We start from the raw sequence: 23,655 nt of genomic DNA on the forward strand, positions 1-23,655 counted from the left end.
GTCCCCCACTGTCGTCCAGTGGTTCTTCCACGGGAACGGCGCTGGGCCTGTTTCCAGCACCCAGCGCAAGGCTGTCGGTGAACGCTTGTTGGTCCGTATGTCTGAACATGTTCACACACGAGTTCCTGTCCCCAGTACCCCATCTCTCCCTGCCCCTGACCCTGACCCTTGACCTGGACCTGGTGCCTCCTTCCTGAAGTTAGCTCCTTCCTCCCAGGGTGAATAGGGACAGTCTCGCCTGGTTCAGGGCCTGGAGACCCATGGGTGGGGAACCTGAGGAGGGTTCCACACACCCATTCATCCTCCCCCCACTGCCTCTGGGTCCTGGTGTCTGCCAGGAGAGGCAACCCCTCCCCGTGAATGCCACGTGGGTGCCATAGATGGGTCCGCAGTGTCCCCCATGTCGTGAGAGGGTCTGAGTGCTTGGCGGAAACAGTGACCGTTCCTTTCTTCTGTCCTTGCCTGTCTTTCGGGACCTAGTAAACAAGAAAGGTAGGAGTCCTTCCTTCTCTCTTCACACGCTTCCCCCTTCACTTCTTATCCCCATGCACACTGCGGGCCCAGCAGGGAGGGGCGCTGCTTGGGCCAGAAGCCTCCTGGCCTGCGGCTGTCTGGTCAGCTTGGCAGGCGATGGGACAGGCTCTGTCACTCTCTCGACTGGTGCTCTGCACAGGGGATGCCCCTTTTCCGGGCACAGGCAAAGCACAGACCTCCACCACTTCCCCTGCAGGCACAGACTCTGAGCTCACCAGAGCCTTCCCCCAGGCTCCCAGGTCTCTGAGGTTACCTGAGCGCTGCAGGGGACAGAGTCTGGCCTGTGTGCAAAGAGCACTGGCTGCAGGGCAGCGGGGAAGTGTGTGCTGCACACTCATGCACACTCGCGTAAGTTTCTTCCCCAAGCACACCTGTGTCCACCGAGCAGAAGCGGCCCCTGGATACTTGCCAGCAGCTGGACATTGCAGTCTGTCTCTCATCCTGTCCCCGTAGCCCGGGGAGCCGAGGCCAGCAAGGGAGGACTCTGCCCAGCTAGGGGGACGTCTTCCCCGTCCCTCCCCTGCTGCTCTGCACCTCTACCCTTGTACCGAGAGCCAGATAGCTGAGGCCCAGCTCTCTGTGATGTTTGCATATCTTAGGTGTCGTTTGCATGTTTCCTCCTGGTGGCTCCTGTTGCCTCAGCCGTGGGGCCCTTGCAGACAACAGCTACTGCCCGGCAGTGACCTGCCCTTTACGGGAAGGAGCCACAGCCTCTGCGGCCCCTTCCTTTCTCACTGGGCTGGCCCTCTGTCCACCCCCTATTCCGGCTGTCTCCGCACCCTCCGCCCTGTGTCCTCTCACGTGAAGCTGCTCCGGCCCTGGCTCCCCTGCACTCAGAGACCCCAGGCTGGGGTGGCAGGAGCAGGGCCGTGGACACAGGGCCTCTGTGGTGGCAGGCTATGCCATGCATCTCTGTTCTCCACCTGGACCTCAGTTCTCACCAACCGCCCTTCTGCCTCTCCAGGAAAAGGACCCACTCCCCATCGTCCAAGGATGAGCAGTCAATTGGGCTGAAGGACTCCTTGCTGGCCCACTCCTCCGACCCCGTGGAGATGCGGCGGCTCAACTACCAGACCCCAGGTAGGGTGGCTCCCTCGGCCTGCCTGCCTGCCCCACCCAGGCCTGCCGGTCTCCACCGAGGGACCCTGGCCTCACCCTGGCCCCCATTTCCTGTTCCTCCCTTCTGCCCTTCTCCCTGTACCCATCCACTTTGATGAAGTGACCGAGGAACCCCTGTATCAAGAGCTGGACAGGCACCCCAGGGCCCGGGAGCCTCTGGGGGTGGGGGGCAGCTAGCTGCTCAGACCCGACCTCGTCTTTGGTCACGCCCTCCAAGTATGGGCCCGGGACCCACACAGAGCCACATCCCAGCCCCGGGGTGGCCAGCCTCTGCACCCGTGCTCTGGTCCCTGCACACGAGAGGTTTGTTAGTGGGAAACGGCCCATCAGACCCTTGTGGCGGGATGGGGTGCCCACATCTGGCCCTTCTAGTGGCTGGCCCCAGATATTCTGTGCGAGTACAGAGACCCCGCACAGGACCTGGTGCCTGCCTTTCCTTCCCCGCCACTGTTACGGGGCTCTCTGGCTGCCCCTTCTACCTGAGCTGTCACTCCCTCCCTGTGCCCCAGCAGACACAGCTCAGACCTCTTCCCTGTGGGCAGGGTCGTTCCTCGGCTCCCAGATGCTGCTTCCATCGTGACACCTCCCACCCTGGGCTGGAACTGCCTCAGTGACAGAGCTCTGTGGAGCCAGGAACTGTCTTCTTCCTCTCCCACGGTGGATTCTTGTTGAGCGCCTGTGAAACAAACACAAGGCAGCTGAATGAATGAGTGAACTACGACACACAGGGTTTGTGTGTACACGAGCTGCTCGTTGCCGCGTGTTAAATTACCGCAAAACTTCGTGGCTGAAAACAACAATTATGTACTATTGTCACCGTCTTCCTGAGTCAGAAATTCAGACGGGAGTGTAGCAGGAGCAGCTTGTCTCTATTCCAGAATGTCTGGGCCCTCGGCCGAAAGACTCAAAAGCTGGGAGCCAGAATCGTTCAGATCAGGGGTCAGCAGACTATGGCCCGAGGCCAGATGCAGCCCACCATCTGTTTCTGCAAATAAAGTTTTATTGGAACGCAGCCACGCCCATTCATTTATGTATTGTCTGTGGCTGTTTTCATACTACAAAGTAGAGCTAAGTAGGTGTGATAGACACCATATGTCCACAAAGCCAAAAATATTTACTAGCTGGCCTTTTATAGAAAAGTCTGCTGACCCCAGAATTCTGGAGACTCATTCATTCTCATGTCTTATGGTTGACACTGCAGTCAGCTGTGAGCTCACCTGAGGTTTTCGGCTCTCATCCTGTGGCCTGGGCTCCCTGACAACGTGCTGACTGAGTTCCAAGGGCACGTTTCCTGAAAGAGAGAGAGCCAGGCTGACTTAGCAGGCTGTTGCAACCAGATGTGATCAGATCTTCAAGGAATCAAAGCCGGGGCCTGGAGGGCAGAGAAGCCTCCTCTGAGAGGGATGCCAAGCCGTGTGGGCCTTAGTCGGGCAGGGAGGGGGTGGGAGGGAACGGAGGGAACTCGCTTCTATGGCAGTAGCATGTGGGGAAGCAGCTTTCAGGCACTGTGTCCTGCGGCACTGGAGCTGGGGTTGTTGAGAGCCCAGAGATGAGTCTGGAGGGCTAGGCCGAGGTCCCGTCACAGAGGGACCTGCACGCCAGGCTAAGGGGTTTGGACTTTGTCTTGAGGGTTCCAGGGAGGCATTAAAGGTTTTCAGCAGGGCAGCAACAGGGTCAGAATTGTGCTGTAGAAACATAGCTCTGTTTGCCATGTGGAAGGCAGATTGGAAGGGGAGAACTTGGGGAGGCAGGCCGTTGAGAAGGTGCTGAGGACCTGGACGAGGCGGGTGGCAGTGGGGAGACATGAGCGAGACCTAAGCAGCAGGGCTCAGGCTTGATTCCATGTGGGGTGAGGAAATGGGGGCAGGGGTCCCAGGATGCCTCTGTGGTTGCTGGCTGAGCATTGGGGTGGGAGGGTCCAGGGAGACCTCCGCACCAACATCCTGGCTGGAACCACGGGCGTGGGGCATGCCAAGGAGCGCGCAGTGGTCAACGCCTGCAAATAGATGGGCTCTCCCAGAAAGAGGGGGCGGGGGAAGAGAGCAGATGAAGGGCAGCCAGGGAAGGAGGTGAAATGTTGAGGAAGGATGGGTGAAGGATAGCCAAGGAGGAGGAGCCAGAGGGAGAGAGAACTCGGGGAGAGGAGTGTCCCAGAGGCCAGATGGGGAGGGCTGTGCAAGGAGGACCCAGACAGAGGCCTTTGGCTTCGGCAGTTGGGACCTTGGAGAGCGTGTGGTGGGCGGGTCCTGGGGGCAGGAGCATTTCCGTGGGCTGAGGCACAGTGAGTGGGGAATGAGCAAGTGGGCGTGAAGGCCCTGCTGGGGTCTGGATCCTTGTGGCTGCAGGGCCCGGGGGAAAGGGCAGGGATATGAGAGGAGGCGGCGGGGTGGAGCACAGGCAGTCAGAGGTGGTGTTAAAAGGGATGGGGGTCCAAAAGGACAGGAGGCTGTGGCCCCGGGCGGACCGTGGGGAGGGGCACAGTGAGGGTCACCCGAGGTGCCGAGATCAGGGAACAGGACTGCTGGTGGGGAGAGGTGTCTGTGCACAGGGGTGGTCTGGGAGGGAACCGGTGACCAGAAGGGGTGGCGGCGATGGCAGCACTGTCCACGGCTGAGGGTTTCCTTCTCGGTTTTTTCGTTCAGCAAATGTTTATTATTTTCTCTCATAATTTAACTCTTCTTCTGAAAGTGCTTCAAACGCACAGAAAAGCTGAAAGAGTGATACTGTCCCCATCTGCACATCCTCGTGTGGACTCACCCTTCTGTTTCTCACCGCACGTGCCTCATCTCTCTCTCTGAAAGCACACTTCCCTTTTGCCAGTTCATCTGGAAATAGTCAGGGTCAAACTTTGATACCAGAGGGCACGAGGTTGGCTTGGACCTAGACTTCCATCATAGAAGGAGGCCCCTGAGACCGCCCAGGCTCTGGGTGGGAGATGCATCTGCTCCTCGGGGGGCAGAGGGGGCTGCGGTGGGACTGCCCCTGCGAGCCCCCTGCCCCGCACGGTGTTCAGCAGCAGTGTAACCAGAGGTTAACGGGTTTCCTTCTCTTGCCCCCCTGTTTTTGTTCTTTCTCTCTGCAGGTTCCAGTGTCCCCAGTTGCCCGAATATCTCAAGTTAGTTTTCTGCGTTCCCGTGTTTGGGGCCCACTCTGGCTTCTGTGTGTTTCCTCTACTTCTCTCACCCATCGCCGCCCTCCTTCCTTGAGTTCTTCCTCTCTTTTCTCTACCTTCTCACTGCCCCATCTTTTCTTTGTCCATCCCGCTCTCTCCCCACCTTGCCCCCTTCTTCCCGCCCTGTTTTCCTTCCCGCCACTCTGTCTGTCTCTGCCTCTCGCCTCCAGTCTCAGTCCGACCCCTCTCCGGTCTCAGTCCGACCCCTTTCCCGTCTCAGTCCGACCCCTCTCCGGTCTCAGTCCGACTCCTCTCCTGTCTCCCTGCCTCTCTTTCCCCACATCTCCCTCCTCCCCTTTGCTTCTCCCTCCGAGTTCTTCCACGTCTCTGCCATGTACATCATGATCACTCCATCCACATGCTGGGTGCTGGGACAGGGACATCACCCAGCCTCCCATGGTGACTGGCGCCAGTGAGGGCAGGAGCGCTGTCCAGAGGCAGGACCCGCAGGCGGGGTGCAGGCTGAAGCAGCCCAGCCCCATCCTGTCCACTGCCTTCCACCTGGGCTTCCGGCCCCGGCCTGGGAGCGGGGAGGCCTCCCATGCCTGTGGAGAACCCGCCACTCAGCACCGTGTCACATGGACATGCTCACTCGTGCTCACACCACACACCCTTCCACCTCTGTCCTCTCCCGCCCCCACCCCCAGCCACTGTGTGCCCCGCCATCCCTGTCGCCGCATGTGCCGCCGTCTCCATGCCACCAGTGACGAGTGCTCCATGGTCACACGTGTCCACATGTGCACATACATGCATTGGGGCTGTCTCCATCACCCCTCTCAGGCCTCACGCTAACTCTGCCTGTGTGTGCCCTGCTTCCAGGTATGCGAGACCACCCGCCCATCCCTATCACCGACCTGGCGGACAACATCGAGCGCCTCAAAGCCAACGACGGCCTCAAGTTCTCCCAGGAATACGAGGTGAGACTTCCCCCCTCACCCCCGCTTCACATCCCCCACCATGTGCCTGGCCCCAGACCGGCTCCTTTCCTGCCTCGGGCTCCAGGCTTCTCCAGAACACACACTGGAGGGGTCAGCAGTGGCCAGCAGGGAACTCAACTCCTCAGGTCTCAGGTTCTGGGCCTGACAGAGGCCCTTCCAGATCCCCGGGTCAGGACACTCAGTCACATGCCCCGATGCTAACAGAGGCAGACAGGTCTCTCTCTCTCTCTCCCTCTCTCTGTCTCACACACACACACACACACACACACACACACACACACACACACACACCCCCAGGTCAGTAATAACAGCTGGCATTTATGGAGAGCTTCCTGCGGGCCAGCTCTAGGCTAGGTACTTTGCATACCATCCTGCCCTCCCCACACCCTGTGAAACGGATACTGGTGTTATCCCATCTTACAGATGAGGAAGCTGAGGCTTAGAGGAGGGGAAGTGACTTGCCCAAGGTCACACAGCTGATGAGTAGTGGAATGTGTCTGTCAGCCTGTACCCTGCACATGCATGTGCTCACGGGTGTTCTCAGAGTACAGATCACAGAGATGGGGAGCTGGGGGGCCTGAATCTTGCCACTTGGGCTGCACAAACCCTCCTGCTCAGGGCCCTCCAGGTACTCCCTTCACTCTGGCCTGGACCCTATCTGCTGGGGGCTCAGACTTCAGAGCACTGCTCCTGCCCAGAGTCAGGGCTTCCAGGCGCCGGGCTGGGGAGGTGCTTTGCTAGTGAAAGGGGTGTCAAGGAGTTGATAAGGAGAGCCCCACCTCCTCTAAGGAGCACGGGCGGAGGTGTTGTTAAGGCATCTTCCGCCTCTGCCCCACTCGGCCCCTCCAACCCGCCCCCCGCCCGAAGCGCAGCGCTGGCACAGGATGGTAGGTGGATGGATGGGTGATTGACGGGCTGGCTCCACCCTGCCTGTGAGCCCGCCCCGCTCCAGTCAGATGTCCACCTTAAGCTGGGCTGCTATCGCGGGCACCAGAGCTCCCCTTCAAGGGCTGTGAGCCAGGTTTCCACAGAGGAAATTGAGCTTGGCCGGGGAACTGATGATCACCTGTGCCGCGAGGGAGGCGTGCCACTTCTCCCTGCAGAGCGCCCACTGGGGGCCTGCTCTGCACAGCCCCGCCATGGGGGGGACAGAGCCGCTAAGGGGGGGCTCCCTGCCTCCAGCTCCTTACCTGGCCTGGTCTCCCGCCCACACTCATCCAGTCCCACGTCCCACGCCACCCTTCCTCCCATGGGGCTCTGCGGCTCACTGTCCAGACTCAGTGTCCCCCGTGCACCTTCTGCCTCTTCTCTGCTCCAGTCTGCGCTTTCCTCACCACAGCCTCCTCCTCCAGGAAGCCTCCTCTGGCCACCCGGCCTGCCGAGAGCTTTCCTGCAGCCAGGATCCCATAGCTATGTTACCTTTAACGGTCAGTCAGTCGCTCATCTGGCATCGTCAGGCACTTAGCCTGTGCTGGGTTTTGGGGGTGTGGAGGCAAGTGCCCACAGGGAGCTCAGCCGGCGGGGAGACGAGTGCCGACAGATGAGAGACACTGAATGTGACCTCATACCCTGGGGTTAAACATGCAGACGTGCGGAGAAGATCGGCCGGCCGACAGCACCGAAGCAAGCAGGCTAGGGGTGGGGTGTGCTGGGGTCTCACGGAAGCAGTGCTCGCTGACCCGTGGAGAGTAACAGGCTGGCGCCAAAACCTGGAGGACACGGTGTGCTATGCTGAGAACTTCGGGTGGTATTCGTCTGTAAAAGGAGGGTGGTAATAGAACCTATTTCGTGGGAGGATTAGATGAGGGAATACACGCAGAGTGTTGAGAGCAGTGCCAAGCACACGGTAAGTTTTCGCTGAGCCTCAGCTGTTACTATTATCATCTGAGGCGATGAGGAGCCATGGGAGACATTAAGCAGGGAATTGATCACAGATCTGCATTTTATAAGGATTTTTCCGGCTGCAGGACGGAGTGGGGCCAAGCGAAGAGGCAGGGAGATGCCAAGTCTGAGCACAGGTGGCCTGGCTGAGGCCCTGGCAGCAGGTTGGAGAGAGCTGAGGGGCTGGGAGCGATGGGATGGGGCACAGAGGAGTTTTGAGGACGACTTGCAGGTTGTGGCCGGGGCTTTGGGGTAAATGAGGATAGTGCCCTTCACTGAGATGGAGCCCCAGCAACTGAGCCGGGTTTGCAGGGGGAGCTGATGAGCTCAGCTTGGCAAGGGTTGAGACCGAAGGAGTGTGGGATGTCCAGGTGGGATGTCCAAGGGGCTGCTGGCTATTCAGACTGGGAGCTCAGGGGAGACTCCGGGCTCCGGCTGGGGTTACGGCAGCTCCAGCATGTGGGCGTAAGGTCCTGAGAGCAAGTGAACTCACCCAGGAAGGGCTGGAGAGTGCAAAGAGGGCCCAGGAATGAACTCCGGAGGAGCACTGCGTCCTGCCTATGGGAAGGAACAGCCAGAGAGGGAAGAGGAGAGCTGGGCGAGGCCATGCAGCATTGGCCAGAGCCCCAGCAGCACTGGGTCGTGCGCAGCTGGCCGCCGTTGCTTCTGCACTCATTCATTAGCTGGATTCAGGGCTTGAGGGACTTCCCTAGCCCCCACCCCACCCCGGACCACTCTCCTGGGCGAGGGGATTTGTGGTACCTTGGTCAGAGGACTCTTCGGTCCATCGCCTTGCTGATGGGTGCCGTGCCAGCCTCTTCGCTCCGTGGCCAGGGGAGCTGGTGCTCAGCCTTCACCGGCACCATGCAGTAGAGCGGCTGGCTGTGAACCGGGAGTGAAGGCCGGATGTGGACACCACCTGGAAGGCTGGGTCTCCCTGGAGGCACTAGGTAGTCAGCTCTTGCCCCACTCCACCTGCCTCTTCCATTCCCTGCAGTCAATTGACCCTGGACAGCAGTTCACGTGGGAGAATTCAAACCTGGAGGTGAACAAGCCCAAGAACCGCTACGCCAACGTCATTGCCTACGACCACTCTCGAGTCATCCTTACCTCCATTGATGGTGAGCCGAGGGCGGGGCCCCCTCCCATCCCCTTGATCTCCTCCTCGCTGGGGGACATTTCATCCTCCAGGAGAGGCCCACAGGTCCCAGGGTGCACCGAGGAGGTATGGATGGACTGGGTTGGAGGCCCCAGGATAATGCTCTCCCATGTCCCTTCCTGCCTGTTCATAGGTGTCCCGGGGAGTGACTACATCAACGCCAACTACATCGATGGCTACCGCAAGCAGAATGCCTACATTGCCACGCAGGGCCCGCTGCCTGAGACCATGGGCGATTTCTGGAGGATGGTGTGGGAGCAGCGTACAGCCACTGTGGTCATGATGACACGGCTGGAGGAAAAGTCCCGGGTAAGGCTGTGCAGAGCCCTGCCCAGGGCGAGGGAGGAGGGTGGCAGCGGATACTCAGCCACCAGGTGACTTCAGACACCTTTTCCCATCCCTGTGGGAAGAAGCTCCTCAAGGGACTTGCCAAGTGCTGTTGTTTTCCTGGGGTGTCTTCGTGTCCCAGCTGCTGGACGTTCCTGGGATGTGGCATGTTCCCCATATACTAGTGGGTTCCCAGCATGTTACTGTGTTGCCCCAGATGCTGTCATTTTCCAAGAATGTTAATACGCTCCCCAGTTGCTGGCATGTTTCTGGGATGTTCGCATGTTCCCCAGATGCTGGAGTGTAGCTGGGGCATTAACACGTCTCCTAAGTTAATTAGTGGAAAGAGCTGCTGTTATCTGTTTATGCACAGCAAAGCGTTGACTGGAACGTAAAATTTACAGAGCTTGAAAATGGTGCATAAACGTTATGGGTAAATTTGGCAGAAAATGTGCCTGGTGAAATCTGGTCATGAATAAACAATTTTCAATTACGTCCCTCGTTCCCCTGGTGAGGGCAGGGGTGGAGGCGTATCGTGAGACCATGATAGGGTTTGGTGAGGGGTGGCATAATGGATCTGAGAGCTCGGGGCTGAGGACTAGACCTCCCACCCTGCTTCTGCCCGCCTGAGCCTTTGGGTACCTCCAGACACCCTGCCCTGCTGTCCCTCTGCAGGTGAAGTGCGATCAGTACTGGCCACCCCGTGGCACCGAGACCTACGGCCTCATCCAGGTGACCCTGCTGGACACAGTGGAGCTGGCCACCTACACTGTGCGCACCTTTGCGCTCCACAAGGTATGGTCCTGCCCCCGTGCTTGTCCCCTGGCCGGGACCTATGAGGACAATGGTCTGAACATGGTGTGCTGGCGGGGAAGGGGGCGAGTGGGAGCCCGGTGTTGGAGGTCGGGGCTTGGAGGTGTGAGCGCACCATGACAGCCGGTGCCATGGGCGGCATGGATGGAAGCAGCACCCGAGCTCCTTCATGCTGCCCCGTGTGGCTTCTGAGTCCCGTTGGAAAGCCGGGGTCTGGCCTCAGCACTGGGGCATCCTGCCCTGAGTCTGTAGAGGGTACACTCCCTGGTCACACCGTCCCTCCCCGCTCTCCTCCCCAGAGTGGCTCCAGTGAGAAGCGGGAGCTGCGTCAGTTCCAGTTCATGGCCTGGCCAGACCACGGAGTTCCCGAGTACCCGACCCCCATCCTGGCCTTCCTGCGGCGGGTCAAGGCCTGCAACCCGCTGGACGCCGGGCCCATGGTGGTGCACTGCAGGTGAGGGAGTGCCACGCCACCGGGGGGTGGGGCAGAGGCGGGGTGGGCCCCTGCCCAGGCTGAGTCCGTGTCCTGCAGTGCGGGCGTGGGCCGCACGGGCTGCTTCATCGTCATCGACGCCATGCTGGAGCGGATGAAGCATGAGAAGACGGTGGACATCTACGGCCACGTGACGTGCATGCGGTCACAGCGCAACTACATGGTGCAGACCGAGGACCAGTACGTGTTCATCCATGAGGCCCTGCTGGAGGCCGCCACGTGTGGACACACGGAGGTGCCTGCTCGCAACCTCTATGCCCACATCCAGAAGCTGGGCCAAGTACCTCCTGGGGAAAGTGTGACCGCCATGGAGCTGGAGTTCAAGGTGGGCTCAGGGCTGGGCCTGCCTGGCTCCAGGGCCTGGACTGGGTCCCGGGGACCGTCCTTCAGGAAGCCAGGCCTGACCAGCCTCTCCCTCTCGCTAGTTGCTGGCCAGCTCCAAGGCCCACACATCCCGCTTCATCAGTGCCAACCTGCCCTGCAACAAGTTCAAGAACCGCCTGGTGAACATCATGCCCTACGAACTGACCCGTGTGTGTCTGCAACCCATCCGCGGCGTGGAGGGCTCCGACTACATCAACGCCAGCTTCCTGGATGGCTATAGGTCAGCACACTTGTGACTGCCCACCACGCCCACGGGTAGCCAGGCCTGCTCCTGGCCGGCTGGGGGCGCAACAGAGTAGGGCCAGCCTGGAAGACCAGGGTGGGCTTCCTGGAGGAGGGGTGATCTGAGCGGGGCCCCAAGGGACTAGGCAGCCATGGGGAGACTCGGGGGACAGCAGCACCTCCAGCATGTCCAGTCTTATGTCCACCCCAGACAGCAGAAGGCCTACATAGCCACACAGGGGCCTCTGGCGGAGAGCACCGAGGACTTCTGGCGCATGCTGTGGGAGCACAACTCCACCATCATCGTCATGCTTACCAGGCTTCGGGAGATGGGCAGGGTGAGCACGCCAGCCACCCCTTCTCTATCGTGTCCTTCCTCTCCCGGCCCTGTCAGCGTAGCCTCAGACCCCATTATCACCACCTGTGGCATCCTGTCCCCGAAACCTCTGAAACCCGGAGCTCCCCTCCCCACTCTTTCCCCACCTGACCATGGGGCCGGGCCCTCTGTCCACAGGAGAAGTGCCACCAGTACTGGCCCGCAGAGCGCTCTGCTCGCTACCAGTACTTTGTCGTTGACCCGATGGCTGAGTACAACATGCCCCAGTATATCCTGCGTGAATTCAAGGTCACAGATGCCAGGGTGAGTGGACGGGGGAGTGTGTATATTTGTACGAAAGCTTGTCTGTAACGCTGCTGGAGCCCCTGTGGTGGGGCTGCCTTTGTGGTGCCCCAGCTCCAGCTGCAGGAATCGAAGGTAAGCTGTGGGCGTGCAAGCCCATTTCCCAGGGTGGCCTCGGTGTAACGACCTCAGGGTGCTTACCTGTGCTACCGCACTGTCCGCCTGCCCTGGGGGGCTGCCGCCTGAAGCTCCAGCCCTGACCCCGGCCTCTGCCACCTCTCCCAGGATGGGCAGTCAAGGACGATCCGGCAGTTCCAGTTCACAGACTGGCCAGAGCAGGGCGTGCCCAAGACGGGCGAGGGCTTCATCGACTTCATCGGGCAGGTGCACAAGACCAAGGAGCAGTTCGGGCAGGATGGGCCCATCACGGTGCACTGCAGGTGGGGCCGACCCCATGGAGGTCTGGGCGTGTGGAGGGTTGGGGGTTCAGGGGCAGGAGCCCTGACCCAGCACTGTCCCTGGGCAGTGCCGGTGTCGGCCGCACCGGGGTGTTCATCACGCTGAGCATCGTCCTGGAGCGGATGCGCTACGAGGGCGTGGTCGACATGTTCCAGACCGTGAAGACCCTGCGCACACAGCGCCCAGCCATGGTGCAGACGGAGGTATGCAGGCCACTGGCCATGCCAAAGCCAGCTCCTCACAGACACATGCTGGGGAAGGCTGAGCCGGGCGGGTTCCCCGCTTGGCAGCTGTGCACTGGACGCCAGTGTTGTGCGTGGCTCCCAGCTGGGGTTGCACGTGTCGGTCCTTACAGGGTACACGATCTAGGGGCAGAGTGGGGGTGGCAGGGGGAAGCCTGGGCAGATGTCTGGATCTGGCCCCTGCTGCTGGCCAGCAGAGGCAGAGGCTAAGTCCGTGACCCACTGGCTGCAGTGTGAGTGCCCTTGGCTGTGTGTCGGGGTATCCTCCATCGCTGTCTGCGCTGACCAGACCCCTGTCCCGGCAGGACCAGTACCAGCTGTGCTACCGCGCGGCCCTGGAGTACCTCGGCAGCTTTGACCACTATGCAACGTAACCACCGCCCCCCTCTCCTCCGCTGCCCCCACCTGGGGGCTCCGGAGGGGACCCAGCTCCTCTGAGCCATACCGACCATCATCCAGCCCTCCTGCACAGGTGCTGCTGCTGGCAGAGCACAGCCCACCGGGATCACAGCATTTCAGGAACATTGCCACACCGAACGGAGAGCCCAGAACTGCCCTGGGCGAGGGGGTGGGCCGGCAGGCGTGCACTGAGGCCACGTCTCTGTCCACCAGGCCCGCCCCGGAGCCCCTGCGAGCTCTCTGTTCCGCTGCCGCGTTTCTCATGCTTCTTCTCGTGGGGGGGATGGGAGCAAAGCCTCCTTTTTTTATACTTTAAGTGGGGTAGACAGGGATTCTAGCCTCTTCCCTCTGACTTTTCCTTTTGCAAGTTCTTAACTGCAGAATGGGGTTGCGGTGTAGCTTGTGTTCTCTTTTGAATTCGCTCTGGACCCTTTCTTGGTACGACTTTCACTGCTGAAGGATGGGGTGTGCCTTCCTCGTGTGTGTGGAGCTGGGGCCGCCAGCCTGCGCAGAGGCATCGCTGATCCAGCTGCTCTTCCAGCCCTTCAGACAAGATCCTGTTTTAGCCAAATGCAGGGAAAAAGTTTTTTTTTTTTTTTTTTTTTGGTTTAATTTCTGTTTTGTTTTTCCGTAAGAGCCTTATTTTGGGCCCCATAGACAGTGGTGGGCGGGGCGGAGGTAGGAAGCACTCATCCCCAGTCGTCTATTCCAGTGTGTGTTTAACATTCACAGCCCAGAACCACAGACGTGTCTGGGGGAGCCTGGAAAGGCATTCCTCATCACCATCGTTTGCAAAGTTTAAAGATAAAGCAAAGACAAAAAACAAACAGACAAAAAAATCCAAACAAAAAAAAAACACAAGAAAAAAAGAGTCATCCCCTGGCCTCTGCTTCAAACCCCTGAGAGGGGAGGTGGCTCTGTGTGCCTGGGATTCCCTCTGGGTCCGCAGAGCCTTGCTTTTTGTCCCCAGCATTGTGGGATGGCGTGGTGTTGGTAGGCTGTGGGTCTGGCCGTGTGGCCAAGGTGATGGGCACCAGTCAGGGTGTGTGCCATGCCCCACACACCTCTGGGCCAAGCAGGGGTGCAGCTGGCCCTTCAGGTGCATGCCAGTGGGCCTCGTAGCACACATCTGTCCTCGGAGCAGGGGCCAGATGACTCCCCTCCCTGGTTTGCAGCTGTTTTCAAAGCCCCTGAGAATCGCTCTTTTCCACTCCTTCAAAGATGCCCTCCTAAACCAATGTGGCAAGACTACTGGACTTCTCTCAGTGGTACTATACTCAATCCTTATTATCTCGGCTTGCTGAGGGGCAGGGAGCGGCCTCTTCCTCTGGGCAGCACTATCTAGGTAGGTAAGTGGGGGCGGGAAGGGTGCATAGCTGTTTTAGCCGAGGGACTCTGAGGCAGATGTCCCCAGATCTAAGTAGGTGGTCAGGATCAACAATCCAGGGTTGGTAATGTTGAATGAGACATTCATTTTTACCTTGTGGATGCTAGTGCTGTAGAGTTCACTGTTGTACACAGTCTGTTTTCTATTTGTTAAGAAAACTACAGCATCATTGCATAATTCTTGATGGTAATAAATTTGAATAATCAGATTTCTTACAAACCGGGCCTCTGTCTCGGCTCTTTGCGGAACCAGAGTCTGGGCTCTCTAAGTCAGTCCCTAGGGGTAGGTTCTGCCGATTTCCTGCTCCTCAGGAGACAGCGAGGCTGTCCTGAGGACCTGTGAGAAGACGGGCTCCTGGCCTGGTGCCCACTTTCTGATGGGAGCCTGAAGACTGAGCCACAGTGCGTGGAAGGAGCACCTACCGTGGGCTGCGACTCCCCGGGCCAGAAGCACACCCCCTGCCTCTCCTCACCCCCACCATGTTCTGGGTCGCCACATGGTGGGTACCAGGACTCCCCAGACCACACACATCCCCTTCCGTCACCTCCTCCCTCTCTTCCTCCCCTGCCGTAAGGAGAAGGATGGCACTGTGGCAGTGGAGGCCGAGAAGGTATGGAAATGGGTTAGTGAGGACTCTGGTAATTCTTGCAAGGTGGGTACTGGACACAGTGTGGCCGTCTGGCCCCTGGACACACAGCAACATCTGCAGTGGTCTCTCCACTGGTGATCAGATAAGTCCTACCAGGTTGTCAAACCATATGGAACTTCTGGGGACAGAAGACAAGCAAAACCCAGAACAAGTGAGGAAGAAAAATACATGTAGTCAGCAGTGACCAGACTATAGAGAGTGCCACGATGAGCCCAACACACAGGTGCTGTGGGTGCACTGAGGCAGCACCTCACCCTGCGGCAGGATCAGGGAAGGCTTCCTGGAGGAGGTGACGTAAGCTGGCTTCTGAGTGTTTCATAGGGTGAGTAGGGGCTACTTTCAAAAGATGGGAACAGCATTTCCAATGGAGAGAGCAACTTGTACAAGGGCTTGGAAGCATGAAACAGACCAACAAATACGAGAAACTACAAGGAACGCACATGATCCAGGTAGGGAGACATAAGGCCAGAGGTAGGCTGGAGGCAGCTGACAGGTTTGAGGTGATTGAGAACGGGATGCAGGTGTCCCTGCTGGGTGACATGCCACTGTACTGTGCTCTGCCGCCTCCTTCGAGGCCCTCACTGCACTCTAGTGTTGCCAGCTGTCTCCCTGGGGGCCCTGAGTGACCAAGGCCTGGGATCGGGGCTCTTCTTGGCTTCCCTAGCTCCTAGCTCACTGCCGGGCATATGTCTATTTGTTGAGAAAAACAACACCATCATTGCATTACTTGATGATATTAAATTTGAATAAATATTTCTTCGTGAAAAATTGAGCCATTAAACATTTGCAAGTGAGGGTAGCTATCAGATTATCACTTGAGCGACAGCATACAAACTGCACCAGGCAGGCAGACCACAGGGCAGGTAAGCGCCGGTGCTGGGACCCACACGCACCTGGTTATGTCTGCTCCAGAGTCCCTGCCCTTTCCGCCGGCTGGTGTCTGCCCCCCTCCCCTAGGCTGTCACCACCCCCCTCCTCCCAACCCACTCCTCCAAGGCTCCCCATCCACCGGTCCCCAATCAGGCGTCCCTTCCTCCCTCACCCCCACATCCAACTAATAGCCAAACCCTGCCCATTTGGCCTCTTCTGCACCTGTTCCGTCCTCTGCATTCCCAGGACCACCCTCTCCTGCAGCCATGCCTGCTCCCTGGTCTGCCTGCCCCCAGGCCTTGCTCCAGCCAGCCCATCCTCAGCACTGCAACCAGAGTGATTCTGTTGGCAGATGTGACCATGGCACTGTCCTGAGGAGACCCTGCCAGGGCCTCAGAATCGGCCCAGACTCCACAGGTTTCCGAGGCTGCAGGACCCAGCCTCTGCAGCCTTACCATTCCTCCTCACCCTTGGCCCCCGCCTTTCCAGTCATGACCCGGTCTACTCTTTTTTTTTTTTTTTTGCTATTATGAGATCGCTACAGTCTTTTTTTTTTTTTTTTTTTAACATCTTTATTGGGGTATAATTGCTTTACAATGGTGTGTTAGTTTCTGCTTTATAACAAAGTGAATCAGCTATACATATACATATGTTCCCATATGTCTTCCCTCTTGCGTCTCCCTCCCTCCCACTCTCCCCCCGGTCTACTCTTGATGCTTGCCTCAGCACTCTCTCAGCTCCAGAGCTTCACATGAGCTATTCTGGAGCATCTCCCCCTCCACACCTCTCTAGCTGGCTAACCTGGTCCTTAGTGGTTCTTTGAGGAGCCACATCCTAAATGAGGGTAGGTGACCCTGCTGTGCCAGATATTTGAAATACATATTTTTCATGGAATCCTCAAAACAATGTGTGGGGTGGGTCCTATTATGCCTGTTTTGTAGATGAGAGAAATCAGGTCTCATCCACTCATTCAACAAATACTTGAGCCTTTGGGAAGGGTGAGTCACTTCAGTGCAAAGACTCCTGCCCTTGTAATGTTTATACTCTAGCCGGAGGAAATGTGATGCACACAAAAAATAATAAATGCATATATAGTTTGTTAGAAAGTGATGTGTCACGAGGTGGGGGTGGGAACTAGAACAGGCACATGGGGAAGGTTTTGTTACTAATCAGGGTGGCCAGAGGAAGCATCATTGAAAAGATGGAATTTGAGGAAAGAATTGAAGCTGGTGAGGGATTTTGCCTAAACATCTTCGAGATGAGCATCCAGGCTGAAGGAGCACCTGGGGCGGAGGCCCTGGGTGGGAACGTGCCTGATGGGTTGAGGCGGGTGTGCCCATGACACTGTGAGCAGGACGTGAGAGAGCAGCCGGAGATGAGGTCGGAGAGGAAATGGGACAGCTTGTAGGCCAATGGGAGGACTTTGGCGGAAATCCAGGCATGGTGAGCAGTGGCCAGCAGATACTGGTTCTGTCTTAGAGGCAGAACTAAGAGGATTTGCTTCTGGACTGGATGAGAGAAAGGAGTCAAGGTTGACCCCACAGTTTCAGCCTGAGCAACTGGAAGGATGAAGTTGTCATTTACCAAGATGCGGAAGCTGTGCGTGAGGGCTGAGTAACTTACTCCAGGCTCCCAACTGGAATTGGTGGATCTGCCTGACTCCAGGGCTCTTTCCCCACTGCTACTTGCCCATAGCTAGAGACAGAGTCAGACGCACAGAGAAAAAAAATATTTGGAAGGAAATACACCAAGAGTTGTGAGGTCGGGCGATATATTTTCTTCATAATTTTCCAAATAATCTGTAAAGAATTAATATTACTCTAATTTTTAATAGAACAAAGTTTTAAAATGGTACCACCAATAATTCATTTTTGAAAACAACAAAAATCTTCCACATAGAAGTATAAAACATTAAAGTCCCCATCCTCTCCCTGCCCCCCAACTCCCTGGAGGGAGTCCCAATTTAGTCTGTATTCTTCTGTGTGTTTTCTATGAATATGCAAACGTGTATATAAACTATTTTTTATACAACTATAGTCGTATTGTTCATATCTTTCTGCAAATTGCCCTTTTCATTTAAGTATATTGGGGACTTAAACATGTTCGTTTTTTTAACATTTTTTAAACTGCTACATACTCTTCTGTTATAGATGTGCCATAATTTTTTAAATGGTTATCGATATCGTTTTTTATTAAAGAAAAAGTGGATGCACACATCTTCTTTAATAAAAATAATTCAAACAGTCTTAAAGGATACAAAAGTTATGCTTTCAAAAAAATAAAAACGTTATGCTTTCCTCCCTCTTCCCTCAACTCCAGTTTCATTTCCTGGAGTTCTTTTTTTTTCTTTCTTTTTTTTTTTTTTCATATTTATTTATTTGGCTGCACCGGGTCTTAGTTGCAGCATGTGGGATCTTTAGTTGCAGCATGTGGGATCTTTAGCATGCGGGATCTAGTTCCCTGACCAGGGATTGAACCCTGGCTGCCTGCAGTGGGAACGTGAAGTCTTAACGGCTGGACCACCAGGGAAGTCCCTCCTGGAGCTTCTGATTTTAGTTTTTCGGGTGTAAGCAGTACATCTTCAAACAGTTGAAGAGTTGCACCTTCAACTAAAGTTGCACCTTTAGTAGATATACCTGGTGAGTCCTCACAGTAAAACCTGTGGAATTTGGTCAATTTATGTGAACTCCCACCTGTTGCTCCTGATTTTCTTACATATATTATTACTTTTAATTCTTTGGGAACTCCCTCATTACTTTAAACAATATATTTAAACATTTATTTCCTGATTTATCACCCTAAGCAGCATCCTACTGATTGCCCTCTATGAGGAACGAGAACGTTAGCTCACTTTCCTTGATTCTCTCTCGTCCAAGTACCATTTTTTATTTCACATTGTCAAGGCTTACAATATTTTCTGATCTGCTAGTATAATTAAGTCTTTCATCCTAACATCGAGAACCTATAAATAGGTTCAATTTCAAATAAATCTTTCTCTGCTTTTTTCTTTATTTCCTTCCCTCCTGGAGGACACTCAACTGCCACAGTTTCTTACACAGCGTGTTGAGCCTTTTTCTTTACTTTGGTGGAGTACCTCTCACAAAAGTTTTTCTCATAGGATTATAAACTTTCTGATTTTTGTGTTCCTCACAATATCTTTGTCTTACATTCACTCTCAGTTTTAACTTTGTCTAGCAAGGGCTTCTTTATTAAAAAAAAAAAAAATTGTCCCCAGAAACTTTTAAAGATACTGTTTCTAGTTCTGTATGAAACAGTTGTTGAAGGAGGAGGGTTATATGACACTGTTGATGTTTTGCTAATGGGTTTCTTTATCAAGTTACCCTGATGTTTGCCTGGTCTCCCACTTCGATTTTTTATTTGTAAATTCTGAACTTAAACCCAGTCCAGGCTTCTCTTGGGAAGAATGACCCCTGACTCAAGGATCTTGGGCTGTGGTTTTCTCAGCCCTGATTTCTCCATCAATCTGAGTTCATCTGCTTACTATCTTTGGAATTTTTATGTTTGAAAATACTTTTGTGTATGGTTAATGTGAGTATCTAAACTGGTTTTTCCCCCCAATAATTATTTGTTTAGATCACCTTTCTCCCTGTACTGATTTGTAATGCCTCCTTTTTAATCACATATGAAGTTATTATAAGTACAGAATCTACTTCTGGGCCTCAAGTCTGTTTCATTCATCTGTCTGTCTAGTCAAAGCCAGAACTACTCATTTAACTTTTGTGGCTTTGTTTTCCTACCGGATACAGCTAGTCCCCCATCATTATATTTTTCTGTTAAAACTAATTAGTGCTAGTCCCCTGTTTTTCTTCCACTAGATATTATTTTTTGAAAATTCCATCCTCGATTTTGGTTGCAGATAAAATTGACAGCGATGTATCTGAAGAATATATGTTAACGTAAAAGAAAGAAAAGCTAGTTGGAGTCTAAATGAAGCCGAAAGTTTGGGATCAGAAGTAGACTTGCTCATCCAGCCCTGCTGAGAGGGAGGACATGCTGTCTGACGTGTGCAGCCATCCCAGCTTCTAGAATGAGGGCTATAACGCATACAATGCAGCCTCTTAGCATCCCCAGGGGCCACAGCCTGGCACTTCAGACCGTGATGCTTTCCTTCAACAGTTGGCTCATCTCTCCTTGAATCCTGTTCTCGAGGTTTATCTAAATACCGTGGTTTCTTTTTCTTTCTTTTATAAATTTATTAATTTTATTTATTTTTATTTTTGGCTGCGTTGAGTCTTCGTTGTTGCGCGTGGGCTTTTCTCTGGTTGTGGCGAGCGGGGACTTCTCATTGCGGTGGCTTCTCTCGTTGCGGAGCATGGGCTCTAGGCGTGGGCTTCAGTAGTTGTGGCATGCAGGCTCAGTAGTTGTGGCTTGCAGGCTCTAGAGCGCAGGCTCAGTAGTTGTGGTGCACGGGCTTAGTTGCTCCGTGGCATATGGGATCTTCCCGGACCAGGGCTCGAACCCATGTCCCCTGCATTGGCAGGCAGATTCTTAATTGCTGGGCCACCTGGGAAGCCCCTAAATACCGTGGTTTCTTAAGCACACCATGCTAAACCTTTGTAACAATCAAGGGGTTAAATCCAAAGCTTTCAAATCAATAAGAACAAAAGTAAACACCCTAATAGGAAAACGGGCATGGACACAAATAGGCAATTTACAAAAGAAGATACACAAATTCCAGTAAAACTGGGGAAGATACTCAGTCTCTCTATTAATCAAAGTGCAAATTGAAAGAACACTGAGGTACTATTGTGCGACTATCAATTTGGCAAAAGTTATGTGTTAATATGATGTGGGGATCTGAGCACTCGTATATTGCTAGTGGGGATATAATCTGGTTCTACCCTTTGGGGGGAATACTCGGAATATCTATCAAAAGCCTTAAAATATACTTTACCTGTGACCCAGTGATACACATTTAAGAATGTATATAAAGGAAACGACCGTGCAAATATTTTTAAAATCTCTGGGCAAAGATTCATGGCAGCATTGTTTATAATACTGAAAAGTTAGAAACAACCCCAAATATACACACACACATAAATAAAGTCTACAGCCTTGCTCAAGTGAATATGGAGACCATCAGTATCTGCATCACCTGGGAGCATTTTAGAAACTGAATCTCAGGCCCCACCCCAGACCTATTGAATCAGGATTTGTATTTTGACAGTTCCTTAAGGCCTTTGTAAATGAGAGAAGCACTGGCAAGGATATACACTAAAATGTTAGCAGTGAGTTTTCCAGGTGATGATGCTCTCTGTTTGGGTTTTTTGTTTGTTTGTTTGCAGCAATCCCCCACCCGCACCCCAACACACACGCCTTTCTGGACCTCAGCTGTAAAAAGGGAATCTCCATACTACTTTTCTCCATGCTAACAGTTGGGGCCGAGAAGGTCATAGACAGAAAAAAGTTCTGAAAACTCCAGGACAAATGGGGGTCCTCCACCCACAGGTAGGACAGATTACTGCCCTCTCCCTTGGTGGTCCTCCAATACATTCTCCAAACAGCAAATCTTCCAAAGTGAAAATCTGATCCTGTCAACCCTCCTTAGAACCATTTTATTCTCATCTAAATGTAATCCAATTTCTTATAAGGCTACAAGGTCCTGCTGGATCTGGCATCCTGTCACTCCAGAGCAATAAGGTCCAACCACGTGGTAGTGTAGTTCCCTCAGGTTCCCAGTTCTCTCTCTCTCCCATCTTTTCTTTTCACACATCGTGCCCTCCCTTTGCCTGGAAACTTCTCACCCCACCACCTCGCTGACTGCCCTCTAGCCCCAGGCCTCCTGAGGCCCAGGATGTCACCTCTTCCAGGAAGCCTTCCCAGGCTGCCCAGGAATGGTTAGGGGCCCCAGTAGAAGAGGTGCCTGGTCTGTTGCTCCGCAATTGGGTTGTCAGATTCGTGAAGGTTGAGGCCACATTCCCACGGCCTCTGGTCTCTGCACTGAGGCGGGACATTTTGAGGCCGGGATTCAGTGACTTCCCTAAGGTGTCCACCAGCTCTGTCATTCTGCCCTGGCTCAGGTGGTTTTGACCTGTAGCAGGGCTGCTGACTGGGACTGGATATTGTTGGGGGGTGCAGCCAGCTCCTTGGCAGGATAATGAGGAAAAGAGTTGTATCTCTCTAAGGCAGAGGACGCCCCAGGAGCGTGCCCCTCATAAACATGGGTGAGGCCCTCCAGCTCGCCCCAGGGCCTGCCCCTTGATGCTCCCTGTTTTAAACGCATTTTCTAGTTTCTCTCCCTCTGACGTGTACTTTTTTCATAAAGATGTGTCCGTGGTAAACAAACACACCGGGCTGTGGTCGCACATGCATGGATGCCCTTCCTAGCACACCTCACCCAGGACAAGTCCTTGAGGAATCCTCTTTTGGCCCCTACCTCCCCCACCCTCGGCCAGACAGCCTCACATCCAGCTGTGTTGTTGGTCCAGTAACCATAGCACTGTGCTGAAATTATTACTCTTTCTTCTTCAGCTGTTCACATACTAAGATAGGAAAAAAAATACCGAAGATATTATGTAGGCTGTGGTGCAGAAATGAAATGCAAATTGACATTATAATTATTGTTTGATTCATCTGTCTCCTCCACTGGCAAGGACCCTGTCTCACTTGCCTCCCAGCCCAAAGTAGGGACTCAATGAAGGTTTGCTAAAAGGATAAAACGGGAGGTGTTTGACCTGGCCCTGAGGCAGGAAGTAAATCTGTTGGGTGGGATTATGGCTGGGCTGCCAGAATACTCATCCTTAGAATCTCTACTCCCAGCTCCTCCGAGGCCCTTCCTTTCAGTCTTACCCTGAGTACACACCCTGAGTCAGCTCCTAGAGGGTCTTCCCACACCCCCAACCTCCTTAACTAGGAAGGGGTCTGCATCCATTGAAGCAAACTCCACTCTCTCCCTAATGAACTGCTTTTCTCCCCATGCCCCACACTAACGGTAAGAATGGCTCATATGGAGATTTCCCAAGGAATAATATATTTTTTTGAACTTTATTTTATTTATTTTTTACACAGCAGGCTTTTATTAGTTATCTATTTTATACATATTTGTGTATATATGTCAATCCCAATCTCCCAATTCATCACACCACCACCACTCCCCTTGGCGTCCATATGTTTGTTCTCTACATCTGTGTGTCTATTTCTGCCCTGCATACTGGTTCATCTGTACCATTTTTCTAGGTTCCACATATATGTGTTAATATACAATATTTGTTTTTCTCTTTCTGACTTACTTCACTCTGTATGACAGACTCTAGCTCCATCCACATCTCCACAGATGACCCAATTTTGTTCCTTTTTATCACTGACTAATATTCCATTGTATATATGTACCACATCTTCTTTATCCATTCGTCTGTCAATGGGCATTTAGGTTGCTTCCATGTCCTGGCTATTGTAAATAGTGCTGCAGTGAACACTGGGGTGCATGTGTCTTTTTGAATTATGGTTTTCTCTGGGTATATGCCCAGTAGTGGGATTGCTGGATCATATGGTAATTCTATTTTTAGTTTTTTAAGGAACCTCCATACTGTTCTCCATAGTGGCTGCGTCAATTTACATTCCCACCAACAGTGCAGGAGGGTCCCCTTTTCTCCACACCCTCTCCAGCATTTGTTGTTTGTGGATTTTTTGATGATGCCCGTTCTGACTGGTGTGAGGTGATACCTCAGTATAGTTTTGATTTGCATTTCTCTAATAATTAGTGATGTTGAGCAGCTTTTCATGTGCTTCTTGGCCATCTGTATGTCTTCTTTGAAGAAATGTCTATTTAGGTCTTCTGCCCATTTTTTGCTTGGGTTGTTTGTTTTTTTAATATTGAGCTGCATGAGCTGTTTATATATTTTGGAGATTAATCCTTTGTCTGTTGATTCATTTGCAAATATTTTCTACCATTCTGAGGGTTGTCTTTTCATCTAGTTTGTAGTTTCCTTTGCTTTGCAAAAACTTAAGTTTCATTAGGTCCCATTTGT

General features: G+C 53.9%; 1 protein-coding gene across 4 annotated transcripts in view; it reads left to right on the forward strand.

Moving 5' to 3' along the window:
- The window catches only part of PTPRF (protein tyrosine phosphatase receptor type F), an 86,073-nt gene extending 71,706 nt beyond the window's left edge, over nucleotides 1-14,367 (forward strand). For all 4 annotated transcript variants that reach the window (XM_032630521.1, XM_032630539.1, XM_032630530.1 and 1 more), the window contains 13 exons: nucleotides 1,499-1,614; nucleotides 5,645-5,742; nucleotides 8,642-8,765; nucleotides 8,937-9,112; nucleotides 9,806-9,925; nucleotides 10,243-10,397; nucleotides 10,476-10,761; nucleotides 10,862-11,040; nucleotides 11,254-11,380; nucleotides 11,557-11,682; nucleotides 11,947-12,101; nucleotides 12,188-12,323; nucleotides 12,668-14,367. In XM_032630521.1, the coding sequence (XP_032486412.1) occupies nucleotides 1,499-1,614; nucleotides 5,645-5,742; nucleotides 8,642-8,765; nucleotides 8,937-9,112; nucleotides 9,806-9,925; nucleotides 10,243-10,397; nucleotides 10,476-10,761; nucleotides 10,862-11,040; nucleotides 11,254-11,380; nucleotides 11,557-11,682; nucleotides 11,947-12,101; nucleotides 12,188-12,323; nucleotides 12,668-12,736 (1,867 nt within the window). In that variant the 3' untranslated portion in view covers nucleotides 12,737-14,367. The remainder of the gene's footprint in view (nucleotides 1-1,498; nucleotides 1,615-5,644; nucleotides 5,743-8,641; nucleotides 8,766-8,936; nucleotides 9,113-9,805; nucleotides 9,926-10,242; nucleotides 10,398-10,475; nucleotides 10,762-10,861; nucleotides 11,041-11,253; nucleotides 11,381-11,556; nucleotides 11,683-11,946; nucleotides 12,102-12,187; nucleotides 12,324-12,667) is intronic.
- The last annotated feature ends 9,288 nt before the right edge of the window (nucleotides 14,368-23,655 follow it).

Source organism: Phocoena sinus, chromosome 1, assembly GCF_008692025.1.
Source record: "Phocoena sinus isolate mPhoSin1 chromosome 1, mPhoSin1.pri, whole genome shotgun sequence".
Lineage (NCBI taxonomy): Eukaryota > Metazoa > Chordata > Mammalia > Artiodactyla > Phocoenidae > Phocoena > Phocoena sinus.